The sequence below is a fragment of the Chlorocebus sabaeus genome, chromosome 29 (genome assembly GCF_047675955.1).
Source record: "Chlorocebus sabaeus isolate Y175 chromosome 29, mChlSab1.0.hap1, whole genome shotgun sequence".
In the NCBI taxonomy this organism is placed as follows: Eukaryota; Metazoa; Chordata; class Mammalia; order Primates; family Cercopithecidae; genus Chlorocebus; species Chlorocebus sabaeus.
Genome location: NC_132932.1, coordinates 23,562,560 through 23,582,582, shown reverse-complemented (window position 1 = coordinate 23,582,582; position 20,023 = coordinate 23,562,560). Strand labels below are relative to the sequence as shown.

Genomic DNA, 20,023 nt, shown 5'->3' with positions numbered 1-20,023 from the left:
AGTTTCTTGCATTGGCCATTTAACATTCCTTTTTTGTGAACTGCCTATACAAGGCTCTTGTCCACTTTTCTACTGGTTGTAATACAGATTTATTTTGTTAAGGATAAGTTATTTATAGTCTCTGAATACTAGTCCTTTGTCAATTATATGTGTGTTATTAATATTTTTCACAGTTACCAGGCTTGTTTTTTTCCATTTCTTTCTGGCATCTTTGATAAATATGTTCTTAATTTTAAGTAGTTTATTAACCTTTTATAAAATTGCACGTTTTTATCTTAAGAAATCTTCCTTTAAGGTCATAAAAATATTAGCCTATATTATTTTCTAAAAGCTTTACAGTTTTGATTTTAAATATAAATACTTTAACTGTGCAATTGATTTGTGTGTGGTATTAAGTAGAGGTCCAATTTTTTTTCCACATGGATAACCAATTGCCCAAGAACCATTTGAAGGGTTCATCTTTTTCTCACAGATCTGAAATGCCAGCCTATTATTCTAGGCCAACTATTCTGAGCCATCAGTCAATTTCATGCCTCAGCCAATTCCAGGCTAAGCACTAAAGTCAGTATCCTACTACGATTATAATTGAGGAATTTGCTCATCCTTCTGGATCCGAAGGCTGCGATGAATCACGCAGCTCGAAGGGGCTGGGTGCACAGTGACACCAGTAACCCTGCCGGTGGAGGAGAACTCTGGTAAACTTCTCCAGGCCAATGGCCACGTACAGGAAGGGTTGCATGCAGGAGGCTGACAAGATGCTGAAGAAGATGCTCCCTTTCTCTCTTCAGTCTTCCCCCAAGTCCCTCATTCTGACATTCTCGCTAGTCCTCGCGCGAGGTCGAATACCCAGCTTTTTTCCTGCCCACCAAGCCCGAACAAAGTTTTGGGTCGCGTGCTTATTATCCAAGCAGGTGCACTGCCGGTCTTTCATTCCTTTCTAAATAAAAAGGAAAAACATCTACACTACATGCCCTTCATTTCTGCAGGGTCCCGGATTCGTTCTCTTTGAGGATCCCGGGTCCACACAGAGAGGCCACGCCCCGACCCCAGATTGGGAGCCGCCCTCCGGGGACCGCCGCTCCCTGCCCGCGCTCGGCCCCAGCCCGGGTTTCCGCCTCAGACTCGCAGCGAGCGGGGTCCTCCAGCACCGCCCAGAGGCTGGCCGAGGAAGATGCCAGTTCCTAACGCGAGCCGGTAATCACCGTCTGCAGCAACCCCACGAGCCCTGTTCCTCCTCCCGGGTCCCGGCCACACCAAGAGCTTCGGAACGCGGAGAACTCTGCGGGTCGTGCACGCCCGTACTGACGCGTCCCTTCCGCCGCCGGAAGCCGGCGCCGCGTCCGTCACCAGGCATCCCTCTGTTGCCTCGACTACGGCGGGCGCTGTAAGAGTGAAGAAGCTGCAAGTGCTGAGGCGAGCTGAAAGAAACCCTTGGAGCCGAGAGCATGAGGAGCTGGTGTCTGTGTCAGATTTGTACCTGCGGGTAAGAAGTGGCTGGTGTAGTGGCGGGCCGGGGCTTGGGAGCCGACCTAGGGCCTAGGTGCACGGAGCCAGCTCCTCGGGAACCCTGAGAATGGCCGTCCCCCGCAGATCAAGGGACGAGGGCGCAGCGACATCCCCACTTATCCCGCTCCAGTAATACTCCCTTCGCACCCGCCGGCTACCTGGGGGTAAAACGTTTCTTCGTAGCCCCTGAGACTCCCAAGCAAGGATGCAAAGTAAAATGCCACACAGGCCGGGTAAATAATATATGTGAAGCCGCGACGGGATATAAGACTGGTGAGTAGTGGCTTGTGATCCGACTGGGAGAATGCATTTCCACCCCGTCGTCCCCCACCACAAAGGTGAGAAAGAACAGTGCTCAAGGCCCTGAGTCTGCAACCCATATCACACTTTCTTTCATCTGCTTTCTGTCCTCCCAGCCAGACCATATTCCCATTCCCGTCCAGGCAGCAGTTCTTTGGGATCCGCCTGACTGAAAAGGCAGTACAGTAGTCCCCACCCTGAAACCTAGAATCCAACTGAGCCCTGCCTAACAACCTTCCATCACCTAGAAACAGTCTTCTCCTTCCTCAGCTTCACTGTTGACCCAGGGATTAGATCATTATTTGCTAAGTAAATATGAACGTGTCAATCCCTTAGTATTTGTAATCCCCTTCAAAGAAAACACCTGCATGTTGACGGAAAGCAGTTTTTTTGATAGTCTCATAATAAACACAGTTCGTAATTAGAAGTAGATTAAAATATCAACAAATTAACTTTGGGTGTATGAATCTGCAGACTGGTATGCAGGAGAAAATCTTTCCTTTTTTTCTAATTCATATCCAACGTAAGTTCCTTTCCCATTCAACTGTTAGGAAATTCGGTCTTCATTATGTTGAGGGCTACCCTTGGAATGCTGTGATTTTACTTTTTGTTTGTTTTTGCTTGTGGTTGTTTTGTTTTTTAAGGGTTTTATCTTTATTTTCTGATAATGCAATAAATAAATACACATGAGGTGTCATAAAAATCTGAGCAAAAATATATTATAAAACGCCTTCATAATTCTATCTTCCACAGATAACAAGTGTGCTTTAAGACTTGCTTTACATGTGCATTTCTTTCTCTCTCTTCCTTTCCTTTCCTTTCCTTTTTCCCTTCCTTTTTCCTTTCCCTTTTCCTTTCCTTTCCTTTCTCCTTTCCTTTCCTTTCTCCTTTCCTTTCCTTTCTCCTTTCCTTTCCTTTCTCCTTTCCTTTCCTTTCTCCTTTCCTTTCCTTTCTCCTTTCCTTTCCTTTCTCCTTTCCTTTCCTTTCTCCTTTCCTTTCTCCTTTCTCCTTCCTTTCTCCTTTCTCCTTCCTTTCTCCTTTCCTTTCCTTTCTCCTTTCCTTTCCTTTCTCCTTTCCTTTCCTTTCTCCTTTCTCCTTCCTTTCTCCTTTCCTTTCCTTTCTCCTTTCCTTTCCTTTCTCCTTTCCTTTCCTTTCTCCTTTCCTTTCCTTTCCCCTTTCCTTTCCTTTCCCCTTTCCTTTCCTTTCCCCTTTCCTTTCCTTTCCCCTTTCCTTTCCTTTCCCCTTTCCTTTCCTTTCCCCTTTCCTTTTTCCTTTCCTTTCCCCTTTCCTTTTTCCTTTCCTTTCCCCTTTCCTTTTTCCTTTCCTTTCCCCTTTCCTTTTTCCTTTCCTTTCCCCTTTCCTTTTTCCTTTCCTTTCCCCTTTCCTTTTTCCTTTCCTTTCCCCTTTCCTTTTTCCTTTCCTTTCCCCTTTCCTTTTTCCTTTCCTTTCCCCTTTCCCCTTCCCTTCCCTTCCCTTCCCTTCCCTTCCTTCCCTTCCCTTCCCTTCCTTTCCTTTTTCCTTTCCTTTTTCCTTTCCTTTTTCCTTTCCTTTTTCCTTTCCTTTTTCCTTTCCTTTTTCCTTTCCCTTTCCTTTCCTTTCCTTTCTTTTTTTTGAGACAGAGTCTCGCTCTGTCGCCAGACTGGAGTGCAGTGGCACAATCTCGGCTCACTGCAACCTCCGCCTCCTGGGTTCAAGCAATTCTCCTGCCTCAGCTTCTTGAGTAGCTGGGATTACAGGCAAACGCCGCCGCACCCAGCTTATTTTTGTATTTTTAGTGGAGACGGGGTTTCACCATGTTGGCCTCTATCTCCTGACCCCGTGATCCGCCTGCCTCGGTCTCCCAAAGTGCTGGGATTACAGGCATGAGCCACTGCACCTGGCCTGCATTGATTTTTTTTTTTTTTTTAACAAGAAAAGAGAATATTCTGAGCATACTATTTTTTTATTATTCCTTTGAAAGCGTTCTTTTGTATTATTATTATACTTTAAGTGCTAGGGTACATGTGCACAACGTGCAGGTTTGTTACATAGATATACACGTGCCATGCTGGTTTGCTGCACCCATTAACTCATCATTTCCGTTAGGTATATCTCCTAATGCTATCCCTCCCCCTGCCCCCCACCCCACGACAGGCCCCCATGTGTGATGTTCCCGGCCCTGTGTTCCAGTGTTCTCATTGTTCAATTCCCACCTATGAGTGAGAACATGCAGTGTTTGCTTTTCTGTCCTTGTGATAGTTTGCTCAGGATGATGGTTTCCAGCTTCATCTATGTCCCTACAAAGGATATGAACTCATCCTTTTTTATGGCTGCATAGTATTCCATGGTGTATATGTGCCACATTTTCTTAATCCAGTCTGTCATTGATGGACATTTGGGTTGGTTCCAAGTTTTTGCTATCATGAACAGTACCGCAATAAACATACGTGTGCATTTGTGTTTATAGTAGCGTGATTTATAATCCTTTGGATATATACCCAGTAATGGGATTGCTGGGTCAAATGGTATTTCTAGTTCTAGATCCTTGAGGAATCACCACACTGTCTTCCACAATGGGTGAACTAATTTACACTTCCACCAACAGTGTAAAAACTTTCCTATTTCTCCACATCCTTTCCAGCATCTGTTGTTTCCTGACTTTTTAATGATCGCCATTCTAACTGGTGTGAGATGGTATCTCATTGTGGTTTTGATTTGGATTTCTCTGATGACCAGTGATGATGAGCATTTTTTCACGTGTCTGTTGGCTGCATAAATGGCTCCATTTGAGAAAGGTCGGTTCATATCATTCGCCCACTTTTTGATGGGATTATTTGTTTTTTTCTTGTAAATTTGTTTAAGTTCTTTGTAGATTCTGGATATTAGCTGTTTGTCAGATGGGTGGATTGCAAAAATTTTCTCCCATTCTGTAGGTTGCCTGTTCACTCTGATGGTAGTTTATTTTGCTGTGCTGAAGCTCTTTAGTTTAATTAGATCCCATTTGTCTATTTTGGCTTTTGTTGCTATTGCTTTTGGTGTTTTACTCATGAAGTCCTTGTCCTAAATGGTATTGCGTAAGTTTTCTTCTAGGGTTTTTATGGTTTTAGGTCTAACATTTAAGTATTTAATCCATCTTGAATTAATTTTGTATAAGGTGTAAAGAAGGGATCCAGTTTCAGCTTTCTACATATGGCTAGCTAGTTTTCCCAGCACCATTTATTAAATAGGGAGTCTTTTCCCCATTTCTGGTTTTTGTCAGGTTTGTCAAAGATCAGATGGTTGTAGATGTGTGGTATTATTTCCGAGGGCTCTGTTCTTTTCCGTTGGTCTCTCTCTCTGTTTGGTATCAGTAGCTTGGTGTTTTGGTTGCTGTAGCCTTATAGTATAGTTTGAAGTCAGGTAGCGTGATGCCTCCAGCTTTGTTCTTTTTGTTTAGGATTGTCTTGGCAGTGTGGGCTCTTTTTTGGTTCCATATGAACTTTAAAGTAGTTTTTTCCAATTCTGTGAAGAAAGTCATTGGTAGCTTGATGGGGTGGCATTAAATCTATAAATTACCTTGGGTAGTATGGCCATTTTCATGATATTGATTCTTCCTATCCATGAGCATGGAATGTTCTTCCATTTGTTTGTGTCCTCTTTTATTTCATTGAGCAGTGGTTTGTAGTTCTCCTTGAAGAGGTCCTTCACATCCCTTATAAGTTGGATTCCTGGGTATTTTATACTCTTTGTAGTAACTGTGAATGGGAGTTTACTCATGATTTGGCTCTCTGTTTGTCTGTTATTGGTGTATAGGAGTGCTTGTGATTTTTGCACATTGATTTTGTATCCTGAGACTTTACTGAAGTTGCTTATCAGCTTAAGGAGATTTTGGGCTGAGACGGTGGGGTTTTCTAAATATACAATCACATCATCTGCAAACAGGGACAATTTGACTTCCTCTTTTCCTAATTGAATACTCTTTATTTCTTTCTCTTGCCTGATTTCCCTAGCCAGAACTTCCAACACTATGTTAAATAGGAGTGGTGAGAGAGGGCATCCCTGTCTTATGCCAGTTTTCAGAAGGAAGGATTCCAGTTTTTGCCCATTCAGTATGATATTGGCTGTGGGTTTGTCTTAAATAGCTCTTATTATTTTGAGATACATTCCATCAATACCTAGTTTATTGAGAGTTTTTAGCATGAAAGAGTGTTGAATTTTGTCAAAGGCCTTTTCTGCATCTATTGAGATAATCATGTGGTTTTTGTCATTGGTTCTGTTTATGTGATGGATTACCTTTATTGGTTTCCATATGTTGAACCAGCCTTGCATCCCAGGATTGAAGCCCACTTGATCATGGTGGATAAGCTTTTTGGTGTGCTGCTGGATTCAGTTAGCCAGTATTTTATTGAGGATTTTGCATTGATGTTCATCAGGGATATTGGTCTAAAATTCTCTTTTTTTGTTGTGTCTCTGCCAGGTTTTGGTATCAGGATGATGCTGGCTTCATAAAATGAGTTAGGGAGGATTCCCTGTTTTTCTATTGATTGGAATAGTTTCAGAAGGAATGGTACCAGCTCCTCATTGTACCTCTGATAGAATTCAGCTGTGAATCTATCTAGTCCTGGACTTTTTTTGGTTGGTAGGCTATTAATTATTGCCTCAATGTCAGAGCCTGTTATTGGTCTATTCAGAGATTCAACTTCTTCCTGGTTTAGTCTTGGGAGGGTGTGTGTGTCCAGGAATTTATCCATTTCTTCTAGGTTTTCTAGTTTATTTGCATAGAGGTGTTTGTAGTATTATCTGATGATAGTTGGTATTTCTGTGGGATCTGTGGTGATATCCCCTTTATCACTGTTTATTGCATCTATTTGATTCTTCTCTCTTTTCTTCTTTACTAGCCTTGCTAGCAGTCTATCAATTTTGTTGATCTTTTCGAAAAACCAGCTCCTGGATTCATTGATTTTATTAAAGGGTTTTTTGTGTCTCTATCTCCTTCAGTTCTGCTCTGATCTTAATTATTTCTTGCCTTCTGCTAGGTTTTGAATTTGTTTGCTCTTGCTTCTCTCTAGTTCTTTTAATTGTGATGTTAGGGTAGTCGATTTTAGATCTTTCCTGCTTTCTCTTGTGGACATTTAGTGCTATAAATTTCCCTGTACACACTGCTTTAAATGTGTTCCAGAGATTCTGGTACGTTGTGTCTTTTTCTCATTGGTTTCAAAGAACATCTTTATTTCTGTTTTAATTTCATTATTTACCTAGTAGTCGTTCAGGAACAGGTTGTTCAGTTTCCATGTAGTTGTGTGGTTTTGAGCGAGTTTCTTAATCCTGAGTTCTAATTTGATATCACTGTGGTCTGAGAGACTGTTGTGATTTCTGTTTTTCACATTTGCTGAGGAGTGCTTTACTTCCAACTATGTGGTCAATTTTGGAATAAGTGTGATGCAGTGCTGAGAAGAATGTGTATTCTGTTGACTTGGGGTGGAGAGTTCTGTGGATATCTATTAGGTCCACTTGGTGCAGAGCTGAGTTCAAGTCCTGGATATCCTTGTTAACCTTCTGCCTTGTTGATCTGTCTAAAATATTGACAGTGGGGTATTAAAGTCTCCAATTATTATTGTGCAGGAGTCTCACTCTCTTTGTAGGTCCCTAAGGACTTGCTTTATGAATCTGGGTGCTCCTGTATTGTGTGCATATATATTTAGGATAGTTAGCTTTTCTTGTTGAATTGATCCCTTTACCATTTTGTAATGGTTGTCTTTGTCTCTTTTGATCTTTGTTGGTTTAATGTCTGTTTTATCAGCGACTAGGATTGCAACCCCTCCTTGTTTTTGCTTTCCATTTGCTTAATAGATCTTCCTCCATCCCTTTCTTTTGAGCCTATGTGTGTCTCTGCATGTGAGATGGGTCTCCTGAATACAGCACACTGATGGGTCTTGATTCTTTATCCAATTTGCCTGTCTGCATCTTTTAATTGAGCATTTAGCCCATTTACATTTAAGGTTAATATTGTTATGTGTGAATTTGATCCTGTTAGCTGGTTATTTTGCCCATTAGTTGATGCAGTTTCTTCCCAGCATCAATGGTCTTCGCAATTTGGCATGTTTTTGCAGTGGCTGGTACCAGTTGTTCCTTTCCATGTTTAGTGCCTCCTTCAGGAACTCTTGTAAGGCAGGCCTGGTGGTGACAAAATCTCTCAACATTTGCTTATCTATAAAGGATTTTATTTCTCCTTCACTGTGAAGCTTAGTTTGGCTGGATATGAAATTCTGGGTTGAAAATTCTTTTCTATAAGTATATTGAATATTGGCCCCCACTCTCTTCTGGCTTGTAGAGTTTCTGCCAAGAAATCTGCTGTTAGTCTGATGGACTTCCCTTTGTCGGTAACCCGACCTTTCTCTCTGGCTGCCCTTAACATTTTTTCCTTCATTTCAACCTTGGTGAATCTGACAATTATGTGTCTTGGGTTTGCTCTTCTCAAGGAGTATCTTTGTGGTGTTCTCTGTATTTCCTGAATTTGAATGTTGGCCTGCCTTGCTAGGTTGGGGAAGTTCTCCTGGATAATATCATGAAGAGTGTTTTCCAACTTGGTTCCATTCTCCCTGTCACTTTCAGGTACACCAACCAAACATAGATTTGGTCTTTTCACATAGTCCCATATTTCTTGGAGGCTTTGTTTGTGTCTTTTTACTCTTTTTTTCTCTAAACTTCTCTGCTCACTTTATGTCATTAATTTGATCTTCAATCACTGATACCCTTTCTTCTACTTGATTGAATCGGCTACTGAAGCTTGTGCATGTGTCACGTAGTTCTCGTGCCATGGTTTTCAGCTCCATCAGATCATTTAAGGTCTTCACTACACTGTTTATTCTAGTTAGCCATTTGTCTAATCTTTTTTCTAGGTTTTTATCTTCCTTGTGATGGGTTCAAACATCCTCCTTTAGCTCAGAGAAGTTTGTTATTACCGATCTTCTGAAGCCTACTTCTGTCAACTTGTCAAAGTCATTCTCCATCCAGCTTTGTTCCGTTACTGGCAAGGAGCTGCCGTCCTTTGGAGGAGAAGAGGCGCCCTGGTTTTTAGAATTTTCAGCTTTTCTGCTCTGGTTTGTCCCCATCTTTGTGGTTTTATCTACCTGTGGTCTTTGATGCTGGTGACCTTCAGGTGGAATTTTGGGGAGGATGTCCTTTTTGTTGCTGTTGATGCTATTCCTTTCTGTTTGTTAGTTTTCCTTCTAAGAGTCAGGTCCCTCAGCTTCAGGTCTGTTGGAGTTTGCTGGAGGTCCACTCCAGACCCTGTTTGCCTGGATATCACCAGTGGAGGCTCAGTTGGAAATGCAGAAATCACCATCTTCTGTGTCGATCATGCTGCGAGCTGCAGAGTGGAGCTGTTTCTATTCTACCATCTTGGAACAGAAAACCCTGAGCATACTATTCTACAATCTGGGTTTTTACTATTTACAATCTCACCATCTTCTAGTGAACATGCATAAAGGCCACCCTCATTCTCTTAAATAACTGTATACTATTAGCTTATATGATATATTGGTCAAGATTCTTAGTTATGGATAACATAATCTTCTCTGGTTAGTTTAGGCAAAAAGGAATTTATTAAGGAGTATATATATAGAGAGAGAGAGTTCACTTGGAAGAACTTAAGAAATCATTTTCAAAATAAGCTTCCAGGAAAAACTTCCAAAAATTTTACCACAGAACAGGACTGACAAGGAAGCCACTGCCTCTGCCACAGTCTGAAAATTGCAACAGAGCTGTAGACTCCAGAATCACTCATCTCTTCCAAGGTCAAGAAGCTGCCAAGTTAGGAAACCAGCTTGCAAATCAAGATGCCACCTAAAACTTCTAACTCCAATCTCTTGTTGCCTCTATTACATTCCATGCAAGCAAAATAAATGTTGTGCCGTGACTCTCTCCTTATGTAGCTCTGTTCTGAGTCAAAGTATCAAGTGAATACATGTAGTAGGTGAAACCTAAATTGTATGTGGAACCTTCCTGCAAGAGCTTGGGAAATTCCCTATTAGCTTTTCAGCTTCTATAGTGTAACAAGACACTAAATTGTTGTGAGACACTTAACTGCTGTGCTTCCACCATGTAGAGATAGACCATTATTTATAGATTGTTTTTATAGAGGAAAAAGGTTTTTTTCAGTAAAGCTCTAGAATTTAGAAATTGTGAGTTTATTGGCGGTCTCTGATTAAAATGCAATTACAACACAAAATGTTTTTTAAGGTTAATCTTTCAGTTTATTTTTTGCACAGGCGACATCATTGTCCACATGGAACCACAAGGATTTATGAAAATTCTGGGGTGTTTTGCCCTACAACTGAGTATTTGGAAAAATATCCTATGTATGACAATGTTCTTCCAACTCAGAGTCTTAAACCCAAGCAAGAAATTCGAGCATGCCGTGTTAAAATGGAAGGAATAACTACATTTAAGTAAATATTTAGTAACTATTTGCTTTACTTATTTTTCTCCCAACTCTTCTGCTGTCAATGAATTTTTCTAGCTATTTAAATTACTGTTTCATGGATTTAAGTTGAACCAATCTAATAGGCAAGAGACTAGTTAAGTCACAACTTGAAAAAAAACAGAAAAATGAGAATTAGGTTGACAAAGTGTGAGAAGAAAAAAGGGATATAAAAAGTTCTGTTTTTTTTTTTTTAACTTCCTAAAGTATCTAATATTTGTCTGCTTTCCACTGTCACCACCACCTACAGCAGGGTGTCCAATCTTTGGCTTCCCTAGGCCACACTGGAAGAAGAATTGTCTTGGGCCGCACGTCAAATCCAGTAACACCAACCATAGCTGATGAGCAAAAAAAAAAAAAAAAATCACAAGAAAATCTCATAATGTTTTAGGAAAGTTTACAAATTTATGTTGGACCTCATTCAAAGCTGTCCTGGGCCTCATGCAGCCCATAGGCTGCAGGTTGGACAAGCTTGACCTAGAGGAATGCAGTCGCTTTCTAAGTGTAATATCTGAATCTACTCTAGTTTTTGCAGTTTGATCTGTTTTCAATACTTCAGCCTGCCCAAATGCAAACCAAATCCTATCACTTTTCTGCTTAAAATACTCTTAAACTTTCCCATTGTGTTTAACACAAACCAGAATCCTTACCAAAACCATGTAGAGGCATGGTTTGCTCACTACTTAATTCTCTAATTCATTTTCACTGTAGTATCCTTTTTACTCTTTTATGCTCCATCCCATGGGCCATTTTTTATTTATTTGAAAAGTGCCAGGTTTCCTTGTCTCAGGGTCTTCCAAGATACTATTTTCCCTACCTGCAATTTTCCTTCCCTCTCTTAGCTAATGCTCATTCAATCTGCAGATCTCAACTAAATTATCACTTGAATAAGCCTTCTCTGACACTTCACCCAGTTTTCAGATTTCAACTAAATTATCACTTGAATAAGCCTTCTCTGACACTTCACCTAGTTTTCAGATTAGGTAAAATTCTTCTATGTAAGCTCCCAAAGCACCTTCCTGTTATTTATCATTAGGTTGGTTTCAGTGTTTCATGAAAGCAGGAAATAAGTCTATTGTTGTCTCAGCATTCTGTTTTTAGAAAACTAGTACAATGCCTACTAGCACATAGTAGGTACCCAATATTTGTTCAGTGAGTGATGAAAAAAAAATCCTCTTAAATCTGTACTTTTCATTTGAACTTACCTTTTTTGATTTCTCAAATTTTTGTCAGTTAGGTGGATTAAGTATATTTACTCATTATTTTATTTGAACTGTTAATGTATGTACTATATTCAAGGTACAATCCTGGTGTTAAGTATAAAAATGTCAATAAGTTTGTGAACCCCATGTATCTGAGATAGGTCTCAGTTAATTTAGGAAGTTTATTTTGCCAAGGTTGAGGGCGCATGCTGGTGATACAGCCTCAGGAGGTCCCAATAATATGTGCCCAAGGTGGTCAGAACACAGTTTGGTTTTATACGTTTTAGGGAGACACACGTCAATCAACATATACGTTAGATTAATATTGGTTCGTTCCGGAAGGGCGGGACAAATTCGAAACTGGGAGTGAGCTTGCAGGTCATAGGTAGATAAGAGACAAATGGTTGCATTCTTTTGAGTTTCTGATGAGCTTCTCCAAAGGAAGCAATCAGATATGCACTTGTCTCAGTGAGCAGAGGGGTGACTATGAATACAATGGGAGACAGGTTTGTCCTAAGCAGTTCCCAGCTTCACTTTTCCCCTTCGCTTAGTGATTTCGGGGCCCCAAGATTTATTTTCCTTTTACAAGTTGAAGTTCCTGCTTTCAAGGAACTCAGACATCATATTTCTATAATTTAGAGTTTTTAAAATGCTCTGTGATAGCTTTAGATTTTGATGTTAGCCATTTTCATTTCATTTCAGATGCAGCTCATTCTTATATAGCAAAGGTGGAGACTTTCAAACTTTTAGTCTAATATGTCTATTTTTAACATTTCAGGCATTCCTTGCAGTAATAATACTTTGGTGACTCTAGTTACTTGTGTAGGTGTATGACTCTTCCACAGATGGAAGATTTTACTTAAGTCCTCAGATTTTGGTATGCAGTAGTGCCATCTAGAAGTGTTACAATTGCAGATTCCAGGTCTCCATCTAAAAGAGCCAGTAGATAATAGAGTGGGTCTCAGGAAACTGCATTTTTAACCAGCATTGCTAGTGATTCTGTTGCCACTGATTCAGTGCAGTAGGTCAGGAACTGGACTGCTCACTGAGGATGACATGGAACATAAAACAGAGACGGTCTTTGCTTTACTGTTGTTTATAGTGCTGTGGGAAAGTCCAGATATGAAAATATCAGATAAATAACTAAGATAATTATGGATTATAATAAGTGAGATGAAGAAATTTGAACAACTGGTTGACACTGATTAAATGGGAATGGCTCTTTGTCTTCACTTTAATTTATTAATATTTATTTCTTGATGCTTTAGTGGTTCATATTAGAGATTTAAAATAAATTTTACAATATTTGTATTTATTGAACAGAGATTGTGCTTTTAACCAGTTCTAAGTGTAGAAATTGAGAAAATTTAACCTGCCATATCTTTCTTTTAAAAGGCAGTTGCTTTTCAATTCTGGATTTCCCCTATTGACTTATTCAAGTAAGCCTTAATAGTTTTTTTTTTTTTTTTTTAAAAAGAAAGTCCCAAAGTCCAAAATGCCAATAAAAATAAATTTATTCATTTCTTAAATTGTCATCTCTTCACTTACTAAGACATTGGATCTTTTCTTTCTATTTTCACTGGGAAACTAGCAGTATTTCTAAGAGTCATAATCTAGGCTTGAAACTCTTGCTTGACTCCCTCATGTTGACTGTGGTGACTATGCAGTGGAAAGTGGATTTATCTGTACAAACAAAGAAGCATTCTGTACATTTGCATAGTACAGGAAGTGGCTGTGTAAAGAGGTGTCTGAACTTGTACAAGATTTTGGATCCTTTATAGTAGTACAGTTGTAGCTAATTTAGATGACTGCCAGAGTTGGCAGGAAGCCTGCCCTGAAGGAGTAGGATTCTAGACACATCAAATGTTTTAGGATATATCAGATGAATAAGACTGCATTCACCCTCTACTACTACTCCATAGAAAGCGGCTTTGGGTTTGGAGGCATACTTTCTAACACTTAACTAGTCTAACCAGAGAAACTGAGAGTTCTAAGCTTTTGCTTTGCTTTTCCCTTCCTGATTCTCTCACTTCCTGAGTGCATTTTAGCCTATTCCCCTCTAGCTTGTATTTAGGAAGAGCGAAGAACAACTCACATGTCTTGAGAAGCAGAGGTATGTGATTTCTACTACTCTTCATTCATTAAATAAAAAATTATTAAGCATTTATTAAGCATCAAGCACTATACTAGACACCTGGGATATAGTGGTGACCAAAAGCAGTCATGATCTCTGTGCTGACAGATGTTGCAACCTATTAGAGAAGGCAATCAAAAACATTACTCAAAATAAGTCTAAAATTACAACAATGATGAAATCTATGAAGGAAAGACACAGGTATCTTGACAGCCAGAATAAGAGTTTGACTTTATCAGGGAATAAGAAAAATGAGTCAAAACCTGAAGGATGTTAAATTAGCTGGATTAAGAGGGGGAAGGAAATGCATTCCAAGCAGAGAGAGAGAGAGTAGCATGTAGCAGGAAGGAGCAGGGAAAGGAGAAAAGTATCAAAGAGGGCCAGCTGGAGCAGAGAAAGCAAGAGGAAGCACAGTGACAGTTGAGGCTAGTGAAGGAGGCCAGGCAGAGCCTTTAAGCCATGTTCAGTGTTGTCTATGTCCTTATAGTAATATGTCATGAAGGTTTCTTTTCTTTTCTTTTTTTTTTTTTTTTTTTTTTGGTGGAGGGTAGAGTAGGGGAAGAAGGGAGTTAAGGAAGAGGCCAGGAAGATGAGAGCAAGAATGACCTGATCAGATTTACTTGGCAAAGCATTACTTCAGGTGCCATGTGGAGAAAAGATTGGAGGAAGAACTAGAGTAGATGTGGGTAAATGAGTTTAGGAAGCTATTAAAGTGATTCAAATGAGCCATTGTAAAAACTTTGCATATTATGGTAGTGGCAGAAGTGGAAAAAAGTGATTAGATTTGAGAGATATTTATGAGGCAAAATTGACAGTAGTTGATGACGGACTAGATAGGGGAGAGTAGTAAGGTATAAAGGGTGAGTCCTAAATTTCTGACTATGCGTCTGAAATGATGGTAATAGCATTCGCTTAAATAGAGAACAAGCAAAAAGGACCACATTTATTGAGGGGAAATAGCGAGTTGATTTGTGACATATTAAGTTTTGAGTTGCCACTGAATATCCAAGAGACCATCATAGATGCTGGTATGGAGCTCAGAGAAGAGGTCTAAGCTGAGATGTAAATTTGAGGGTTTTTTTCAATCTAGGTAGTAATTGAAGCTGTGGGAGTAGAAGAGTTATCCTCAGGAGTGAACAGTGGATGAAAAGAAGAATGTGTAGGTAGGTCCAAGTCTTGAGGAATGCTAACATGTATTTAATGACCGAGTAAAGGTAGATGAAGCTGCATAGGAGACTGGCAAGAAATAATCAGGAAGTCAGGAAGAGAAAGTTTCCTAGAAACAGACAGTGTGGATAATAATGTCAATTACTGTTGGAGAGGTCAAGTAAGATGAAGATTAAAAATGTTCAATGAATTTAATCACATGGAAGACATGGTGAACCTTAGAGCTGTATTAGGGAAGTGGCAATGCTGGAAACCAGATTGAAATGGATTGGAGTGGGTGAGAAAACAGTTAATTAGTCTAAGAAGTTATGTTGTGAATAGAAGAAGAATTCAGTGAGGGTTTCGGGTTTCTTCGGGGAACTTACAGACATACGCAGCAAATATTGATTAATACAAGATAGTTTAATCACAAAATGAGTGATGTGCCAATAGAGTCCAGAAGAAAAAAGCAATCCATGAAGTCTTGGGGTAGTAACAGTAGTGGCTGCCATATTGATCTTACTATATACCAAGCAGTCTTAAAAGTGTGTGTGTATATCCTTAAAAACAACTATGTGAGATAGAAGATATTATTGTGCCCTATGAAATATAAAGAAACTGGGGCATAAACAGGTTAATGAAGTTATCCAAGGTCCCACAGCTAGTAAATGACAGAGCCAGGATTTGGACGTAGGCGGTCTGATCAGTCTAAGTTTGTGTTCTTCTCCATTCCTCAGTTTTTACCTCAGTGTCTGCAGTACTACCTCTGTCACATAATGTTATATAGCGCCCAGGTTGGCTGCATTACCAGCTGGGAGATCCAAAGATGAGGAACACTTATATCCATAATCTGAATGTGATTTATGTCTAAAGACCAGAGATACTAATCATCTGACAATAAGCGAGAAAACAGCATGAATTCAAAAAGAAGAAAGTATGCCAAAATAGTTTGCTGGAGACTTTAAGTAGGATGAATAAGGACTTTGACAAAGTGGACTCGGGGAATATATTTTTTAAACTTTTCAGGTTTAGTAAATTTTACTTCAAATTTCCTTCCAGGTTAGAAAAAAAAATCAATTACTTGAGGATATTATTTACTGAAAATCCAATTAACTGACGTTAATTAAAAATTAATGATATTTTAAAAACTAGAATTTTTGATATATTTACTTTTCTCAAGATATTTAGTCACTGGATAGGACTTTATAAGAAATTCAGTTACTTCTTTCAAGTAGTTTATCAACTATTACCATTTTAATATCTTCTCAGACTTTTCAAGGAAAAAAAGCCTTGACATTTTCCATACTTCATTGAAATAATTAGAAATAAAAGAACTTGTGAGGCTGTGTTTCAAATTTATATATTTCAGGTCGGATTATCGTCCTTATGAAATAGTTAAACAGCCTCGCCATGTGCCAGAAGAATATAAACCAAAACAAGAGAAGATTGATCTTGGTACTACCTACACACGGGATTTTAATTCATACAAAGTGCAGCCTGTGGCAATAGTCCGGCCTTTGGAGAGACAACAAGTTAAAAAAGGAAAGTTGGACACTGTCCCGACTTATAAAGGTAACTTGCCATTTCATAAATGAAGGAGCCAAAAAACTAAAACTTACTTCCAGCTTTAACATCTAATATCAAATTATAATTTTGGTGTGCTGCCAAACTTAGCCTCCATGGCTCAGGAAAGAACATTTCTCTCTTTGGCAAAATAGTATTGTATAGTAACAAAAGAAAATAGACCATTTGTCTGATTGAGAGGTAAAAGACCCACATTCCCATCCAAAGTCATCTACTTTGTTAGTTCTCTCTGTTTCAAAACATGTAAAACAAGGGATGCCATTAAACAAGCATTATGTTAACGTTTGTCACTTCATGTCACATTTAGTTGGCATTGTTCTTTTCTTCCCATCCTAGAAAGAGTTGAAATTCTACCAAGAGTATTGGGATCTTTGAGGTCAAATAAATAGCAATGCTCTTCTCCATTCAAGTCCTGAACCAACCTATAAAGCAAAAGAGTTACCAGATGGAGAAGCACAATGTTACTTTTACACTGATAAAGGACAAAAATAGAGAATGAAGCTTTCATCTGTAAGCAGGCGATTCCTGATACTGAACCTCAGAATTAGGTAGGCTTATGTACCCCATGATAGATAGTGCTAGACTGCCACATAGGGGTCCTGCTCCTCTAAGAATTCTGGGATAGTGGAAGGGTGAGAATACTTTCTCTTTACAGGCAACTGACTTAGAGGCATAGGAGTTGGGCCATGTGTGTTTTTCTTTCCAAAAACGTGTTTTTGTTGTTATTATTGAGACAGAGTCTCGCTCTGTTGCCCAGGCTGGAGTGCAATGGCGGGATCTTGGCTCACTGCAACCTCGCCTCCCGGGTTAAAGCGATTCTCCCACCTCAGCCTCCCAAGTAGCTGGGATTACAGGTGCATGCCACCACGCCCAGCTATTTCTTTTGTATTTTTAGTTGAGATGGGGTTTTACCATGTTGGCCAGGCTGGTCACCAACTCCTGACCTCAAGTGATCCACCCACCTCAGCCTCCCAAAGCCTCCCAATGTGCTGGGATCAAAGGCATGAGCCACCACACCTGGCCCCAAAACCTGGAACGGGGTCTTTGTTTTTAAACAGGCTACTTTTGAGGAATGGGGTCTTTGTTTTTTAAACAGGCTTTTTTTTTTTTTTTTTTTTTTTTTTGAGATGGAGTCTTTGTTGCCCAGGCTAGAATGCAGTGGCACAATCTTGGCTCACTGCAACCTCTGTCTACTGGGTTCAAGCAATCCTCCTGCCTCAGCCTCCTGCGTAGTTGGGATTACAGGCACCCGCCACCACACCTGGCTAATTTTTTTTTTTTTTTTTTTTTTTTTAGACAGAGTCTCACTCTGTTGCCTAGGCTGGAGTGCAATGGCTCAATCTTGGCTCACTGCAACCTCCGCCTCCCGGTTCAAGTGATTGTCCTACCTCAGCCTCCTGAGTAGCTGGGATTACAGGTGCACACCACCACACCTGGCTAATTTTTGTATTTTTAGTAGGGATGGGGTTTCACCATGTTGGTCAGGCTGGTCTCGAATTCTTGACCTTGTGATCCATCCGCCTCAGCCTCCCAAAGTGTTGGGATTACAGGCATGAGCCACCGCACCCGGCCACTAATTTTTGTACTTTTAGTAGAGATGGGGTTTCACCATGTTGGCCAGACTGGTCTCAAACTCCTGATCTCAAGTGATCCTGACCTCAAGGGAGCCTTGGCCTCCCAAAGTACTGGGATTACAGGTGTGAGCCACCGCACCTGGCATAAAATTAGGCTATTTTGGGCCTATTTTAATTTTAATTTTTGATAGTAGATATTATTTTTATATCTTTTATCAATAATGTAATTACATGTATAGGATTACATTATTTCCATTGGTTACGTGAAATAGCTGAATAGATAGGTCCTAATATAAAACACTTTTGTAAGAATGATACCCTCAATAATCAAAGTAATGATTTATACTTTAGGTAATAGCTAAATGCTTACTTTTTCTTTAAATTTCATGCCTACCCATTCAACGGGTAAGTAAAATGCAGAATATCAGTATACTTTCATATATCAGCCCACTCATTGGGGAGGTCAAAAACGTTCTTTCTGTTTTTTAAATCTTTGAGCACATAACATGCTACACAAAGAACAAATTGTGAAGACTATGTGAATGGTGAAAAAGTATATTATAATTAAATGTAGCATATAGTAATTGCTGATATATAGATATGCATAGGAGAAAATGTACTGTGCAGAATTTGACATAAAGCATAATTGATGAAAATGATTTATATTTGGTCTTTGTTTTTTTTTATTTTTATTTTTGAGACAGAGTCTCGCTCTGTCACCCAGGCTGGAGTGCAGTGGCACGATCTCGGCTCACTGCAACCTCTGCCTCCTGGGTTCAACTGATTCTCCTGCCTCAGCCTCCTGAGTAGCTGGGATTACAGGTGCACACTACCACACCCAGCTAATTTTTGTGTTTTAATAGAGATGCGGTTTCACCATGTTGGTCAGGCTGGTCTCGAACTCCTGACCTCATGATCTGCCCTCCTTGGCCTCCCAAAGTGTTGGGATTACAGGCGTGAGCCACTATATTTGGTCTTTTATACAACCATAGTAAGATTTTCCTTTTTTTCTACAAGATCCATAAGAAATATATCAGTAATACGGATGTCCCCTGATGCTGGGAACATGTATACACAATGCACACACACACTTACACCAACACTAGTAGCTTTCCATGACTTGGGTTTCCTGTAGATTCTCATTCTTCTGCTCCTATGGTTATAGTTCAAGGATAAGGAATTTTGAGTTCCTCTGGTACTCTCTCTACTGAAATTTCTTAGTCAGCAAAGATGATATTTTGTATTTCAGGTTTTCAGGCATGAGACAGCAAAAATACTAAGGGCCAAGGCTGTACTTTCACACTCTGTATGATTGTACTGCAGGTTTTGTAGATAACCTATTTAAGGACAATTCTGCAGCTGAAGAGAAGTCACAATGGGAAGATACTCTCACTGTCCTCTCAGAGTTAGACAGGAGGCAAGAAAGAAATGGGATATGAGAAAAAAAAAAGATCGTGCAAAATGGTAAACAGGATAACATTTAGATTCTAGAAGTGTGGCATTATGAAACTGGTGACTCCTCAACAAAAATGTTTTTCCCCCAGCAGTCTCAACTTAGAAATTTGTTTATATTAAAATGTAGATCATAAAATAGGTCATTATTTGATTTGATAAACTTGTTATAGAGATTACCCTGCTCTATGCTAGACATTGTAGGGAATACAGAGATCTGGATTGTAGCATATTTGTTGGCATTTAGAAACTTTACAATTGATAGCCAAGGAGGTAAAAGATCCATGCATTAAAAACTTTAAAGCACTGATGAAAGACATTGAAGAAGACCTAAGTAAATGGAAAGATATCCTGTGTTCATGGATTGGAAGAATTGATATTGTTGAAATGTTCATATGATCCAAAGCAATCAATAGAATCAGTGAAATCTCTATCAAATTTCCAATGGCATTTTTCACAGAAATAGAAAAAATAATTCTAAAATTCATGTGGAGTCACAAAAGACCCTGATTAGCCAAAGCAATCTTGAGAAAAAAGGACAAGTTTCAGGCATCACACTTCGTGATTTCAAATTATATTACAAAACTATAGTAACCAAAGTAATACATAGTACTGGCATAAAAATAGACATATAGATCAATGAAACAGAATAGAAAACCCAGAATAAACCCAAGCATATTACAGC

At 39.5% G+C, this 20,023-nt stretch overlaps 1 protein-coding gene across 3 annotated transcripts in view; it reads left to right on the top strand.

Moving 5' to 3' along the window:
• The first annotated feature begins 1,018 nt into the window (after window positions 1–1,018).
• LOC103231075 (stabilizer of axonemal microtubules 2) overlaps window positions 1,019–20,023 on the top strand; it is a 35,947-nt gene continuing 16,942 nt past the window's right edge. The window contains exons 1-3 of one of the 3 annotated variants that reach the window (XM_007990204.3): window positions 1,019–1,779; window positions 10,035–10,214; window positions 16,098–16,300. In XM_007990204.3, the coding sequence (XP_007988395.3) occupies window positions 10,123–10,214; window positions 16,098–16,300 (295 nt within the window). In that variant the 5' untranslated portion in view covers window positions 1,019–1,779; window positions 10,035–10,122. The remainder of the gene's footprint in view (window positions 1,780–10,034; window positions 10,215–16,097; window positions 16,301–20,023) is intronic. The other 2 variants (XM_073013093.1, XM_007990208.3) reach the window with 2 other exon arrangements.